This window comes from Panthera onca, chromosome A3 (assembly GCF_046562875.1).
Source record: "Panthera onca isolate mPanOnc1 chromosome A3, mPanOnc1 haplotype 2, whole genome shotgun sequence".
Taxonomy (NCBI): domain Eukaryota; kingdom Metazoa; phylum Chordata; class Mammalia; order Carnivora; family Felidae; genus Panthera; species Panthera onca.
Genome location: NC_138341.1, coordinates 78,103,406 through 78,120,222, shown reverse-complemented (window position 1 = coordinate 78,120,222; position 16,817 = coordinate 78,103,406). Strand labels below are relative to the sequence as shown.

General features: G+C 38.2%; 1 protein-coding gene across 2 annotated transcripts in view; it reads right to left on the bottom strand.

Annotated features, from left to right (window-relative positions):
* The window catches only part of CA3H2orf92 (chromosome A3 C2orf92 homolog), a 47,676-nt gene that overhangs the window by 10,462 nt on the left and 20,397 nt on the right, over positions 1–16,817 (bottom strand). For both annotated transcript variants that reach the window (XM_078444404.1, XM_060607959.2), the window contains 4 exons: positions 15,147–15,203; positions 13,131–13,211; positions 2,298–2,387; positions 1,293–1,364 (listed from right to left, as the gene is read on the bottom strand). In XM_078444404.1, coding sequence (XP_078300530.1) covers positions 1,293–1,364; positions 2,298–2,387; positions 13,131–13,211; positions 15,147–15,203 — 300 coding nt within the window. The remainder of the gene's footprint in view (positions 1–1,292; positions 1,365–2,297; positions 2,388–13,130; positions 13,212–15,146; positions 15,204–16,817) is intronic.

The window sequence follows — 16,817 nt, the reverse complement described above, 5'->3', positions numbered from 1 at the left end:
TGGTTCTCAGTATAAAGTCAGCCTTTCACTTCTCCCAGTGTAGACCCAGGTACCAAAGAGATGATCGACTGTATTTAATTTATGATTTCACAAAATTAAGATTCAGGAATATTGTAAGTATTCATTTTAAAGAGAATTCTGTGGGGGTGCCTGGGTGGCTCAATAGGTTAAGCATCTGACTCTTGATTTCAGCTCAGGTCATGTCTTACAGTTCGTGAGTTTGAGCCCCACATCAGGCTCCACTGGAGCCTGGATGGGATTCTCTCTCTCCCTCGCTCTCTCTCTGACCCTCCCCACCCGACCCCCCCAGTCTCTCAAAATAAATAAACTTAAAAAAAATAAATAAAGAGAATTCTGTGGTAAATTAATCTCCAAAACCCATCTAGGTCATTGGTTCCAAATGCTGTCTGCAGGCAAGTCACTGGTACAATATGCAAAAATGTGCAGAACCCTGGATTCCACTTTTAGAAACTCCTGGTGGATTCCAGAAATAAGGGTTTATAATCTCTTCCCAGGTCTCAACCTCCTCTCCATGGTTGATTCATGGTCAGTGTTGAGAAACACTGACCTAGTTCATATTCCTATGCCCAGGAAAGACCACATATTTGCCAGCTTGGACAGCGACATAGTTAGCCTATTTTTCCTCTTAAATCTTTAAATCTGTCTAGAGAAAAAAATGCTTCATTAGATGATAGTTCTTCCTGTCTTGGGAGCTGGTCTGCTCCCACCATAACCAGGTCTGTGAGATGAGCCTTTGCTCATCCCCTGAAGGGGAGCATTTTCCCACACTCCCCATGGCAGGGATGAAGAGAACTCCTCTGGGGTATCACTTCAGGAATGTGCTCAGTCCCTCACCAGTCCCCACATCCAGGGGGAACAAGGGACTTCACTGTTAAGTTTGGGAGGAGGAATCAGGTTCCTACGGTCAGTTCCTTCCTCTCTCTCCCTCTCTCTCACTCTCTCTCTCTGTCTCTCTCTCTCTCTCTGGCATCTGTCTGCCTGCAGACAACAAACATTCTGATCTTCTCCTCTATGCTGTGAATGTTACGGAAGCAAACTCTCTCGTGGTGGGCTATGGGGGAACCATGGGCATCCTAAACCTCACCAGTGATTAGGCACTCATCCTAATTCGAAGTGAAGCACCCATGTTATCCAGCCAAGTTTTCCTGAGAAGATAGTCTGAGCTCCATCTCTAGGATCCTTAGCTCAGTCTCACATTTGGTTCTAAACTCAGGCAAAGGAAGAAGAGGTATTACTTATAACCCAACTCCAATGATATCCATTTGCATTACCATTAGTGGACACTCTATCCATGCTGCCAAGGAGAAATCTTGGTTCAGTAGAATACCCAGCAACACTGGCTCCTTTGATGAAATCCATGGGGGAAAAAATTGAAAAGAAAAATTTATATAAGCACATATTATGAGCATTTTGGGTCCATATTTTAAGTGTTTAAATGCTAATATAGGATCCAACCACACTGAGAATGTGTATTTGAAAGTTTACATATCAATGCAGACAGGCATCAGCTAGTTGCTGACTGCAGAGGCTGGAGCCCAGGCAGATGTTATGGGAAACAAACCTTGGGAATTAGAATTCACATCTGTATGCAAAATTCCAACACAGTGCTCATTTCTCTGCTGCCCAGGGCACTTTTGTTACTGCTGGTACACAAAAGCTGCCTGTAGGTAAGTCTGATATAAAATTCTATCCTTATGACCTATGATCAAATAATTGTCTTAATTCTTAAACTGCTACTTAAAAAATAATAATATAAAGCCGCTTTGCGGAAGAGTGTATTTTTCATTTTCATTATTTCCACCGGTGTGCCTAGGGCAAGTGATTCTTTAGCCTGGGTCTTACCCATTGAATGGTACGCTGATTGCACTAGTTCTCCCCAAGGGCTAAGCAAAGTATCAAACCAGATCATGCACGTGGAACTATAAAGTGTGTTCAGTACAAAGTTATTACACTTCTCAGGGCTCCTGTGGTCAGGAACAGTAACCACCACTTGTAATTCCAGTTCCTGTCCTTTGAACAGCCTCCAGAAAGGAAGAACCTCCTTGACACATGAATTTCAAGGATCCCCTCCCCACAAAACAGAATAGACACATTTTAGACCATAGACTTGAAGGTGATAGAGAGGTTTTCAGACAACCTTTCCTTCATATCTCAATTTGTCTATGTGACACAGGTAGCCATTTTGACAAATACTAAAATGAGAGTGCTGTATATATAATTCAATACATAGGCCTATAGAAATATGCGCACTTATAATTCTAGAGACATATACTTGCCTTTTCTCTTGTCTCTCTTTGTAACTGATTTGCCTGCTGTTCTTGTTTCCTCATATGGAACATTGGAAAACACTTGCTGTAGAATTTCATCTCAAGTGAAATACAAAAGGCATGTTAATAGCAGTGGAGGATTTTTCTCTGTAAATACCTAAAGCAGTCTAGAGATACAGTTAATAAATGCTATACTCAATGGAAATTTTGAAATTATACTCTATACCTAGTCTTGGGAAGGGAAATCCCAACCCCTAAAATCATTGCTGAAAAACTGTGATTGCCCTAGATGTCTTGAGCAGTAAATATTTCCCACTAAAAGATACGCAGCTAGAAACTTTGCCCCAAATCTCATGATATTTAGCGCCACTATTTTCCTTCTTGCTCCTGTTGTCATTCTGACCCACCCCTGAGACTTCCCCAAGAGGACCCATAGATTTGTATATGGTGAAAGTCTGCGGGGGCAAAAATAAAGCAGAACAGGTTTCTAAAAGTCAGAAAGCTCTTTATAAGCCGTTCCTAATTTCTCATGATTATATATTTAAAAATACATGAATCTCTCTCTTCTTTTTAAAGTTTTCAGGCTTCTACTTTTCCCTTCTACTTTTGTAACTCTATCTAGGTTTAGTTTGCAAAGCCATGGAAAGAATCCTCACAAATTTCATTCATTTTGTATATATTCTGAGTCCTTTATCAAAGGCATTGGTACATTGGTGGTTGGTCTGCTCACCTGATGGCATACGTGCTTAAGAACCCCAAAAATTAACATCAAATTTACTTATTCAAAATGAGTTCTTGTCACCAGTCCCTTTCTTTTTTTTTCCACACTATGATCTCATTTATTTAAAAATAATTTCTTTTAACACAATCGATACTACCTAATTTCTATAGGTACATAGACATGCTTGTAAATGCACAATAAAAGAACTAAAAAGGTTATCTTTAAGGAGGTAGGGAACAAAGAAATATCAAACAGAACTTCAGCCTTAAATTCAATGTTTCAGTTTCATATATAAAGAGACTTGTGTAAATACTAAACTTTTTAATTCACCAGAACCAATGCTTCCCAATCAAGGTAAGAAAAGTATACTATAGAGAAAGATTCCAATTTCTGCAAAAGCAGTAAAAACAAAAACCTCTGCATGTGCATTTATGTTTTTACAGGCATGGAGAGAGAGTAGGAATGCACACCTGGATGACAGAAAGGGTGTAGCAAGAAGACTATTAAATTTTTCTTTACTTATTTTTGTTCTGATTCACTAGGTCAGCTAAGCACATTACCTTTTTAAATTTTTTTTAATGTTTATTTATTTTTGAGACAACATGAGAGACAGAGTGCAAGCGGCGGAGGGGCAGACAGAGGGAGACACAGAATCAGAAGCGGGCTCCACGCTCTGAGCTGTCAGCACAGAGCCCAACGTGGGGCTCGGACTCATGAGCTGTGAGATCGTGACCTGAGCTGAAGTCGGACGCTTAACCGACTGAGCCACTCAGCCACCCCTAGCACATTACCCTTTTATTTATTTTTTATTTTTTATTTTTTGTTAAATACATTTATTTATAAGCCAAACACAACAACACCCAATTGCTTCTATTTTTCCTCCCTAACAGGATTTTATTTACAATACAGAAAACAAATAGCATTAGCACATGTACAAACTACAATGAGCAGTTCACTGGCACTTCTAAAATAGAACATTCTTTATATGCAGGATATTCTCTAGAGTCAAGTAAAGTTTGAAGAGGGCGCAAGGGACAGAAAGCAGATACGTTAGGTGATCTCTGGAGTAGCAAGGAGTTCTGACTTCTGACCAAGCCATAATAAAAATGATTAGCTTGCATTATAGTGTTGCTAATAACTGGACCACTATTATCAGGTCTTTCCAAAAAGAATGTAAGTTTCAATGCAATGTTTTTGTTTTTACTTTTATCAAAATTACTGAATGTTTACACTTGAAAAATATTATTAAAATACACTGGTTGGCTTACTTATCTACATTATTTATACCTCATTTAGACAGTTGTTGAATTTGCTTTTATTACACTGTCTAGATGTAAACAAGGTAAGGGGGGAAAGGCTGGTTTCAATAAAACCTGTTAGAATAATGCAAGAACTAGATAGTCTATATAAAAATGATTGAGAATTCTTTGCATGTGATTAGGCTACGGAACCCTCTAAATTGTATAATTCACCCTAATCCAAAAGACAAGTCCAGAATTTAGAACTGCTTATTTTTTCTAGGCCCAATAATAGCACATGTGGAAAAAAAAAATTGATTATGTTATAGCTGGGCCTGTAAGTTAGCTGGGTAATTGGGTAATTGGCCACATTTAGGAGCTGGCTTCTTGAGGAAGCATAAGTCATGGCCACCAAAGAAATACATATTGAATGTGAGGAATTTACTATGGCATTTCTTGATACTAATGAATGATTTAAATGAAGTGGTTGAAAGTGATGGTCCGGCCAGTAAAAGCACATTACCTTTTTAAAAAGGAAGTGAATATTTAAAATGAGATGTTATTAACTTAGAATAGTGTCCATTTTAGATAGTACAGAGAAGGTGAACAATCTGCACTCACCTTGTCTCCTATCCAGCAGAGGTATTCAGCCTCTGCCTACATGTCACTAGCCCCTTCCTTAAGGGATGTGTTGACCTATAAATTCTTGGATTGTTGCTCAGAGAACCTGAAAAGTTCATTGGTGTCCCAGCAATGCCAAAGCCAACATTGGCATGGTGCTGGGCAGGTCAGGAGGCCTTTTGAGGGATGATGGGATCCTCCCAAACCCCAAACCAGACACCCATCTTCACATACACTGACTCCCCTTCCACACATGTGGGGCAGGATTCAGAGACATGGTGTTCCTTCAAGGAGGAGACGTCCTCTGATTCCCAGGTGAGAATTCCTGAAAATACATGAGGGGGCTGCAACAGCTATCTGCATCCCTTCATTCAGTCACGTTAACCTACCCATCATTCAATCAGCCAGGCACCCGGTGCAGATTTACTGAAGCCTCTTTAATAGCAGGTGTGGAGGAAGGACAAACCCAGAATTCCTGACATGGAACAGCTCCCGGAAAAAAAGGTCCATGTTCCCTGTAAAGAGATGTCCCCCTTCCAAGCAGGATTGGCAGGCATAACTTTGTGATCAGAACATCCAACAGATCCTAACCTGGAGGGAAGCATCAATGCTCACACCTCTCAGAGCTCTTTCTCAGACCAGATGTAACCCTCACTATCTACTCCTGATGCACACACACTACCAGAGAGGAGAGATTTCTTTGGAATCTGGATGGCTTCCTTCAGCAGACAGCTATGGTTTCAAACATTTTCCCTCAGTCTCGGCTCTCTGCTAAAGAAGACTTCCCTGAGCCTTATTTTGTTATTGCTGTTTTTAGATTTTAAAAATTTAAGGTGAATATATATATATATATATATATACACACACATATATATGTATATATATACATATGTGTACATATATATGTATATATGTACACATATGTATATATATACATATATATATAATTTCCATTTTAAGCATTTTAAGTGTACAATTCAGGAGCATTAAGGACATTCACAATGTTGTACAAACATTGCCACTATTTATTTCCAGAAATTTTCCATATTCTCAAACAGAAACTCTCTACCTGTTAAGCAATAACTCTCCATTCTCCCATCCCCCTGGCCCCTGGTAACTTCTATTATACTTTCTGTCTCTATTAATTTACCTACTTTAGATACATCACACAGGTGGAATCATACAATATTGGTGCTTTTGTGCCTGGCTGATTTCATTTAGTATAATGTCTTCAAGGTTCACCCATGTGTTAGCAAGTAACTGAATTTCACTCATTTTTATGAGCAAATAATACTCAATTATATGTCCATACCACATATTGTGTATCCATTCATCTGTGATGGACACTTGGATTATCTCCATACTCTGTCTATTGTGAATAATCCTGCTATGAACATTGGTGTACAAACATTTGTTTGAGCTCCTGTTTTCTTTTTTAAAAATGTATTTATTTATTTATTTATTTATTTGTTTGTTTGTTTAATTTACATCCAAGTTAGTTAGCTTATAGTGCAACAATGATTTCAGGAGTAGATTCCTTAGTGCCCCTTACCCATTTAGCCCATCCCCTCTCCCACAATCCCTCCAGTAACACTCGGTTTGTTCTCCATACTTAAGAGTCTCTTATGTATTGTCCCCCTCCCTGTTTTTATATTATTTTTGCTTCCCTTCCCTTATGTTAATCTGTTTTGTATCTTAAATTCCCCATATGAGGAATGATATTTCTCTTTCTCTGACTAATTTTGCTTAGCATAATACCCTCTAGTTCCATCCACATAGTTGTAAATGGCAAGATTTCATTCTTTTTGATTGCCAAGTAATACTCCATCGTATGTATGTATGTGTGTGTGTATATATATATGTGTGTATGTTTGTATATATATGTATATATGTATATACATATACATATATATGTGTATATATACATATATACATATATGTGTGTGTGTGTGTGTATATATATATATATATATATATACACACACACACACATACCACATCTTCTTTATCCATTCATCCACTGATGGACATTTGGGCTCTTTCCATACTTTGGCTATTGTTGATAGTGCTGCTATAAACATTGGAGTGCATGTGCCCCTTCGAAACAGCATCCCTGTGTCCCTTGGATAAATACCTAGTAGTGCAATTGCTGGGTTGTAGTGCAGTTCTATTTTTAATTTTTGAGGAACCTCCATCCTGTTTTCCAGAGTGGCTGCACCAGTTTGCATTCCCACCAGCAGTGCAAAAGAGATCCTCTTTGTCCGCATCCTTGCCAGCACCTGTTGTTGCCTGAGTTGTTAATGTTAGCCATTCTGACAGGTGTGAGGTGGTATCTCATTGTGGTTTTGATTTGTATTTCCCTGATGATGAGGGATGTTGAGTATTTTTTCATGTGTCAGTTGGCCATCTGGCTGTCTTCTTTGGAGGAGTGTCTATTCATGTCTTTTGCCCATTTCTTCACTGGATTATTTGTGTTTTGGGTGTTGAGTTTGATAAGTTCTTTATAGATTTTGGATATTAACCCTTTATCTGATATGTTGTTTGCAAATATCTTCTCCCATTCCATCGGTTGCTTTTTAGTTTTGCTGATTGTTTCCTTCGCTGTGAAGAGGCTTTTTATTTTGATGAGGTCCCAATAGTTCATTTTTTATTTTGTTTCCCTTGCCTCCGGAGATGTGTTGAGTAAGAAGTTGTTGCGGCCAAGGTCAAAGAGGTTTTTGCCTGCTTTCTCCTCGAGGATTTTGATGGCTTCCTGTCTTACATTTAGGTCTTTCATCCATTTTGAGTTTATTTTGTTTTTATTTATTTTTGAGAAAGAGAGAGAGACAGAGCATGAGTCGGGGAGGGGCAGAGATAGAGGAAGACACAGAATCCAAAGCAGCCTCCAGACTCTGAGCTGTCAGTAAAGAGCTCCATATGGGGCCTGAACCCACAATCCATGAGATCATGACCTAAGCTGAAGTCGAATGCTCAACTGACTGAGCCACCCACGTGCTCCTGAGCTCCTGTTTTCAATTCTAGTAGATATATATCTAGAAATGGAATTTCTAGATTATACGATAATGCTATGTTTAATATTTGGAAGAACCACCAAAACTTTTTCCACAGACTTCATCTTAACATTTTCACCAGCAATGCACAAGGGTTCTAATTTCCTACATCCTTCTCAGCACTTATTTCCCTTTCTTTAAAAAAATACACATTCTTTGGGCACCTGGGTAGCTCAGTCAGTTAAGCATCGGACTCTTGATTTCGGCTCAAGTCATGGTCTCAGGGTTAGTAAGTTTGAGCCCCGCATCAGGCTCTGCGCTGAAAGAGTGGAGCCTGCTTGGATTCTGTCTCTCTGCCCCTCCCTGCCTCTCTCTCCCTCTATCAAAATAAATAAATAAACTTAAAATTTTTTTAAGTAAATAAATAATACACATTCTAATAGGTGCAATGTTATCTTATTGTGGTTTTGATTTGCATTTCCCTAATGACTAGCAAATTGACTAACTTTTCATATTCTTACTCCATTTTGTATATCTTCTTTGGAAAATATCTATTCAATCCCTTTGCTCATTTTTAAATTGGACCATTTATTTGGTTGGTTTTTTTGTTGTTGTTGTTGTTGCTTTTGAGCTATAGGAGTTCTCTCTATACTCTAGATCTTAATCCTTTATCAGATATATGATTTTCAAATATTTAGTTCTATTCTGTGGGTTTTCTTTTCACTATCTTGATAGTATTCCTTGCTGCACAAAGTTTTTAATTTTGGTGAAGTCCAATTTATCTATTTTTTCTTTTGTTGCCTGTGATTTTGTTGTCAAAATTAATGCATCTTTGCCTAATCCAAGGTCATGAAGATCTTCTCCTACATTTTCTTCCAGAAGCTTTAGCTTTAGCTCATAAATTTAGATCTTTCACCCAGTTTAGTTTTAATTTTTATATATAGTGTAAAGACCCAACTTCATTTTTTTGCATGTGAATACCCAATTTTCCCAGGACAATTTATTAAAGAGACTTCTCTTTCCCCTTGAACTGTCTTCACACCCTTGTTGAAAATCAACTGACCATGGATGTATGCATTCATTTCTGGACTCTATTCTGTTCCATTGATCTATATATATAGATAGCCTTATAACAGTGCCATACTCTCTTAATCACTGTAGCTTTGTAGTAAGCTTTGAAATGAGGAAGTGTGATTCTTCCAAATTTGTTCTTTGGTTTCAAGATTATTTTGACTACTTTGGGCCTACTGAGATTCTATAGGAATTTCACAATAAGTTTTTCTATTTTTGCAAAAAAAAAATGCATTTGGAATTTTGATAGGGATTGCATTGAATCTGTAGATCACTTTGGGGACTATTGTCATCTTTATAATAGTAAGTCTTTAAATCCAGGAAAATCTGATATCTTTCCATTTATTTAGGTCTTCTTTAATTTCTTCCAGCACTGTTTTGTACCTGTCTGTGTACAAGTCACTTGCCTCCTTCACTAAATGTATTCCTAAGTATTTTAATATTTTTGATGTCATTCTAAATAGAATTGTCTTCCTTATTTTCTTTGGACTATTCATATCAGAGTATAGAAATACAAATGATTTTTCTGTGTTGTTTTTATACCCTGCAAACTTTCATATGTAGCTACAGAGTAAAATACCAAGCAAAATAAGTCAGTCAGAGAAAAACAAAATACCATATGATTTCACTCATATGTGAAATTTAAGAAATAAAACAAACAAGAGAAGGGAGGGGGGAGAGAGAAAGAGAGAGAGGCAAACCAAGAAACAGACTTAACTATAGAGAACTGATGATTATGTGAATTAATTTTTTAGCTCTAACAATTTTTTGTGAACTTTTTTTTGTGATCCATTTTAGATCTTTTATTTCATTTTCCTAATTTCTCTGCTAGTACTTACAGTCTATGTGGGAAGAATTGGAAAAAATGTCTTCTGCCTAATATTAGAGGAAAAACTTACATTCTTTCATCATTGAGTATCATGTGTATTTTTCATATATGGCCTTTATCACATAGAGGAAGTGCCTTTGTATTCCTAGTTTATTGAGTGTTTTTATCACAAAAGGATGTTAAATTTTAAAATAAGTTTTACTTTTAGTTGTTAAAAACACATAACAAAAATTACCATCCTAATAATTTTTTTAAATATTTTATTTTTACGTAATCTCTTCACCCAATGTGGGGCTCAAACCCACAATCCCAAGATCAAGAGTTGCATGTTCCACTGACTGAGTCAGTCAGGCACCCCATTCATCTTAACCATTTTTAAGCATACAGTACAGTAGTGTTGTTTATTCAGTGTTGTATAAGAGACATCTAGAACTTTCTCATCATGCCAAACTGAAATAATATACTCATTAAACAACAACTCCCTATTTCCTCTCCCCCTACCCCAGCCCCAGCCCCTGGAAACTACCACTCTACTTTGTTTCTCTGAAGTTGACTTTAGATACCACTTATAAGTAGAATCATACAGTATTTGTTTTTCTGTGACTGGCTTATTTCATTTGGCATAATGCCCTCAAGGTACATTCATGTTGTAGCATGTGACGGAATTTCCTTCCTTTTTAAGGCTAAATAATATTCCATTGTGTGTATATCCCACATTTCATTAGTCTATTCATCCATGGACACTAGCGTTGCTTCTGCCTCTTGGCTATTGTGAATAATGCTGCTATGAGCATGGTAAATATCTCTTTGAGACTTCCAATTCTTTGGGATATATAACCAAATATGGGATGCTGGGTCACATGGTACTTCTATTTTTAATTGTTTGAGGAACAGCCATACTGTTCTCTTACATTCCCAACAAGAAAATTGGATTTTCTAGCCAATATGCTAATTTCTGCCCTTTAATAAGAGTTTAATCCATTTATATTTAATGTGATTACAGATAAAGAATTAACCTCTTCTATTTAGCTATTTGTTTTTTGTGTCCTATAATTTTTTCCCCTCAATTCCTGCTTTCTTTTGGGAGTTAGTTGATTTTTTTGTGATGTTATATTGCAATTGTCTTCTTCATTCCTTTCTGTATATTTTTTAGTTCTTTTCCTTGTGGTTACTTTGGGAATTACAACTAATATTTTATTTTATTTTATTTTATTTTATTTTATTTTATTTTATTTTATTTTATTTTATTTTATGTTTATTTTTGAGATGGGGGCAGAGAGAGAGACAGAATGTGAAGCAGGCTTCAGGCTCTGAGCTGTCAGCACAGAACCCGAGGTGGGGCTCAAACTTACAAATCATGAGATCATGATCTGAGCCAAAGTCGGACACTTAACTGACTGAGCTACCCAGGCACCCCTACAACTAACATTTTAAACTTATAACAACCTAGTGTGATAATACCAACTTGATTTCAATAGTATGTAAACACTCTGCTCATATAAATCTGCACCCTCACCTATATTGTCACAAATTACATCTTTACCCATTGTATGTCCATTAACATAAATCTACAATTACTGTTTTATGCGTTGCCTTTTGAATCATATTGCAAAAAGGAATGAAGTTACAAACCAAAATTATAATAATATTGGTTTTTACATTTACCTATGTAGCCACCTTTACCAGTGTTCATTATATTCTTAAACTTTTGACTGTCTGGTGTCCTTTCATTTCAGCCTGAAGTACTCTCTTTAGCATTTCTTACAGGCAGATCTCTCAGCTTTTGTTTATCTGGACATATCTTTTATGCTCAAAGAATAGTTTTGTCAAATATAAAATTATCAATTGACAGTACTTTTATTTCAGGACTTTAAATATGTCATATCATTTCGTCTGGCCTCCATGATTTTTGAGAAGAAATCAGCCATTAATCTTATTGAGAATCCCTTGTAAATGATGAGTAGCTTTCCCCTTGCTGCTTTTAAGACTGTCTACTTGTCTTCGGGTTTCAACAATTTGACTATAATGTGTTTCAGTGTGAATCTGTTGCACTTATGCCTGGAGTTTCTAGAGCTTCTTGGACATATATAATCATCTGACTTGGGAAGTTTTGGGCCATTATTTCCTGAAATATATTCTCTTCCCCCCTGCCACCAACTCTTCACCTCCTGGGATTTCTGTAATATATATGTTGGTACACTTGATGCTGTCTCACAGATGTCTCATCCTCTGCTCATTGTTTTTTTTTTCTTTTTTTTCTTTCTGCTCCTCAGACTGAATAATTTCAATTGTCCAAGTTCAAATTTACTTATACTTACTTCTGCCTACTCAAATCTGCTCTCAAATCCCTCTAATGAGTTTTTCATTTTAGCTACTGTACTTTTCAACTCTAGAATTTCTTTGGTTCCTTTTTATAATTTGTTTCTTTGTTAATATTCTCATTTTTTTTCAAACATTGTTTTCCTGACTTCCTTAAGTTCTTTATCTCTCATTTCCTTAACTCATTAAAGGCAGTTAACATATTGAAGACAGGCTTCTATTGCCCATTCTGGCACCAGCAAGCTACACTGAGAATGCAAGCTGCCTACTCCTTGGCTATCTGCTATGGGGCTGGGGATGGAGCGTGGCAGGATCTACACGAAACACTAAAACTCACCAAAATTTACCAGTCTCTTCAAGCATTCCTCTGGGCAATGCAACCGTTCAACTAGAATCCAAGGTTCCAAAATAGTTGCTTAAGATACTTCTTGGCAGTTCAATTGTAGCACTGATGAAGAGACATATTTCTGGAGCTTCCTACCCCACCATCTTCCTTCCAGGCCTTGGTTTTCTCAAATGTTACTTGAGACACTTAGATCAATGAGTCTCAAATAAGAATCACCTGGAGAGCTTTAAAACTACTGGTGCAAATATCTCATCCTATGCTGAAGAATCTGATCAGGCATCTTTTCAACAACCTCCCCAGGGGATTCTCATGCTCAAGTAGGGCTGAAGACCTGGGGAAAAGGTTTATCTCAGCCTCACAACCTCACCATCTCTACTGCTGTAGAAATCTCCTGGGCACCTTGTCAGGCAGATGTGATACAGCTGGTCTGAGGTGGGGTCTGACTCAGCACTTGCAATAACTCCCACATGGAGGCTCTGCTGCTGCTGCAGGGACCCCCCCCTTTGAGGGGCACAATCCTTTCCAACTGTTTATCTTCTATGCTTTGCTTAATTTCCTGGGACTCTGACACTTCAAAGAACTGGTTCCAGCTTCAAGGCAAGCACGTTCCCTCCCACCAAAGCATCAGGTTATCTGAGAGAAAACTGTGGACAAGGGGGAGATTCTTCAAAGACAGCGTAATGACTTCACACGAGGAGATTACTTACCAAATAGTTTAGCCAAATGCTCTTCTTGATTTGAACTTGATACAAACTCAGTATTTTTCAAGCTCTCTTTTTGAGGATAACCTATGGGAAAATAAACCTTAGCTGTGTGAATCATTCATTGGATCTACATGAAACTTTTTTTTAAGTTTATGTATTTATTTTGAGAGACAGAGCACAAGCGGAGGTGGAGGGGGAAGGCAGAGAGAGAGAGAAGGAGAGAAATAATCCCCAGCAGGCTCCATGCTGTCAACACAGAGCCCAACACAGGGCTCAATCCCACGAACTGTGAGATCATGACCTGAGCCAAAATCAAGAGTCAGACACTTAACCAACTGAGCCACCCAGGTGCTCCAACATGAAATCTTTTTAAATCAATACTTCTTTGCATGGTATTTTGAGGGGAGCATCATGCACTTTACCTACTTTAGGAGAAAAAGCATCAGTTTTGGGTTCTAGTCCACCCTTTGAGTGTCTTGTGACCTTGGGCAGTAAAGTTCTGTGGAATTTGGTTTTCTCATCTGAAACTGGTGGAAAAGGAGCCAGCCACAAGAGGCCTGTGAGGATTGGGTAAGATGAAATTTGCTTATGTCATCTGTAGACTGAAAAGTATTCTCCCTTTATCATGTCCCAGTGTTATTATCTACTATGAAGTGCAATAAGTGGCACTGCGTCCAAGCCTGGCTATGCTCAATGCTCAGTTTTGCCGGGGCAGGGGGCAGGGTGGGGAGAGGGCAGGAAGGAGCAATGACAGATGGACACTTATCTCAGTGTCTTCTCAACAAAAACTTTCCCCTCCATAGGAAGTGATGTCAACAAGCAATGACTTTGACCATCTTGGAAATGGGATGCCTTCTTGTTTTGGAAAACAGGGAACAATACTACTGCATACTCAGCCCTAATCCACATTAGGGTCTATGTTTGGAGGGGTCTCAGAGGGCCTGAGGCCACCTCTACCTGACCTATCGGATAAGCACCAGGAATTCCTAATGTTGTCACTGATGAATAAAAAATGAAGGTATAAATGGAAAAGCACTGAGTCAACAATGACTACTTTGATTCAATAAGTGAGAAATGTGCAGTTCTCTGGTGATGAAACATTGGTGAATTCAATGCACTTTGTTAAAAATGTGTTCCTCATATTGTGTCAGCCAAGGGAGCATTATACACATATGCCCCAAATAACATTATGCACCCTGCCCCATCATGACTACACAGTAAAATATTCACTTTAATCTGCGGTTTGTGAAATGCATGGGGAGGACTGTTAGCTCTAAAAATGGTTTGCTAATAGTTTCATAATTTCAACGTGGCATACATGCCTGGCTTATCCTGATAAATAATTATCCAATTTAAATTTTTTTCCTAATGCACACAGTGCCACATTAAAGAGTTTCTCTGTCACCTGTGTGATTTAGGTTAATGTACATGTTTTTCGCACGTGACCAGCTTCTTCCTCTCAGCTTTGGCATTTGAGCATCAGTCCAAAGGGAGAAAGGGGCTCTGTCTCTTTGTGCAAATATTTTCCACAGGCTAGAGTGTAGGGTGGGGAGATGTGGGGAGGGATGTGGGAAGGCTTTACTGTCCCAAATCAATGACCAGGGCACTCGTGAACATTGAACTATAAAGTGCTGTTGAATAGAAAGTCATTACACTACTCACGGCAAGTGTTACCAGGAAAAGTGAACACCACTTGCAAATCTGGTTCTCATCCTCTGAACAGCCTGCAGAGTGAGAGAACCTCCCTGACACATGAACTTCAGAGATCACCCCCAAAATATAGTGATATTTGTACTTTAGACCACAGACTTCCATAGTTGGCAGAAGGTCATGGAGAGTATTGGACAATGTTTTCTTCCACATCTCAGTTTGGTTTTGCCCCTACATACCTTGGTTAAGAATGTTAAAATGATAGGGTAATACAAATAATACAACACATAGGTTTTATAAGTATGTACACTTATAATTTTAAAGGCATATACTTGCTTTCCTTAACTTCTCTCTTTGTAATTGACTTGCCTGCTGTTCTTGTATCATCAAATGGAACTTTGGAAAACACTTGCAGTTGAATTTCATCTCAAGTGAAGCAAAGAAAGGCATGTTAATACCAGCAGTCCAGGAAAAGTACCTAAAGTAGTCTATGAAATCAGTGAATAAAGGATACAAATGCAACAGACACATAATGTTATACTCTAAAATGCCTTGTCTTAAGAAGGAGAATTTAATCTAGCTAAATCATTTCTGAAAAATTGAGATTTCACTAGATATTCCAAAAGGAAACATTACTTACTATGGATATGAGACTAGAAATTTTGCCCCAAATCTCATGATATTTAATGTCACAGTTTTTCTTTTTGCTCCTGTTGTCCTTCTCCCCACCTCTGAAACTGCCCCCAAGCAGTCCCTCTGTACGAACAAACCTCTTTCTTATTTCTACGAGATCTGCATTATTTTCTTCCAGTAAGACCTACTACCACTTGTAGGAAGCTTCTCATAGTGAAGATCCTGTTTTGTGGCAGACACATCTAGACCCACATTCTGATTTTGTTGTTCGCCAACAGGTGATCTTGGGCAAATAACTCCATTTCTTTGATCTTCATTTCCCTCGCTGGTAGGATAAAGATATGATTGTTTGACTCATAGAGGTTTTGTGAAAATTGAATAAAACAACATATGTGAAAACACTTAATAGTGTCGGTGTGAGGATCATCCTAAAGGCTAAATATTTGGAAACTGCTAATAATCATCTTATTTGTAACAATAACCCCTGATCCACTAGTAAATATTGCCTGTTTTCTGCTCATTGGAATCATGCACAAGTGGAGTAATATGTGGAGAAGGAAGAAAAAATTCATTAAATACAAAGGAAACAAAGATGCAATTAACATATGACAGGAAAAAGGATATCTGTCACAGATTCTGTAGCATTCCATCACCAGCCAATTTTGCCTCCATTGGGCCTAATAGTGATTAGAACTCAGGGACCAGCCCTTGGAAAGACACTTCCTTTCCAGCCTCCCTGGCAGCCAGGGGAGGGCTATGGGACACACAAAAGTCCTCTGGAGACTCCTGGAACCCTGGAAGAATCTTACTAGAGAGAAGAAAATGTAATGCTGGGGCTGTGCTTCCACATCCCTTTTATCTCCTACCTTGAAAGCAGATATGATGTCTGGAGCTGCAGAAGCCATCTTATATACAAGAGACACATGCACTAGTCAAGGCCCTGACCAAAGTCACTGAGCGTTGCACCAGCTTGCTTCCCTCAGACTGTTTGGAACAGAAGGAAAATAAACTCCTCCTCCTTGTTTAAGCCACTAAATTCAGATACTTCAGTTATTGCAGCCAAGTTTAAGGCAACACCTGAATGCGTCTCACTGAGATGATCCTGGCCACTCAGATTTGATGACCCATTATTATATGGAAGAACCAAGCATAAGTTCCTAAAAATCATAATGCCTGTGTACACTGGGACAAAGTGGAAGACTATGGATCATTTGTACAACTTTTTACCAAGCCCTAGCTCTACTCAGAAACCACACAAGGTGCTGGAGCTTCAAAGAGGATGGAGAGAGTGGCATCACAAAAATGGTGACATAGGAGATCATGGTCTCCATCCTCTGACACAGATTAATAATTATACAGCTATCTATGAACATAAACAGCCCTGAGAGAGTTCCACCTCAGAAACTT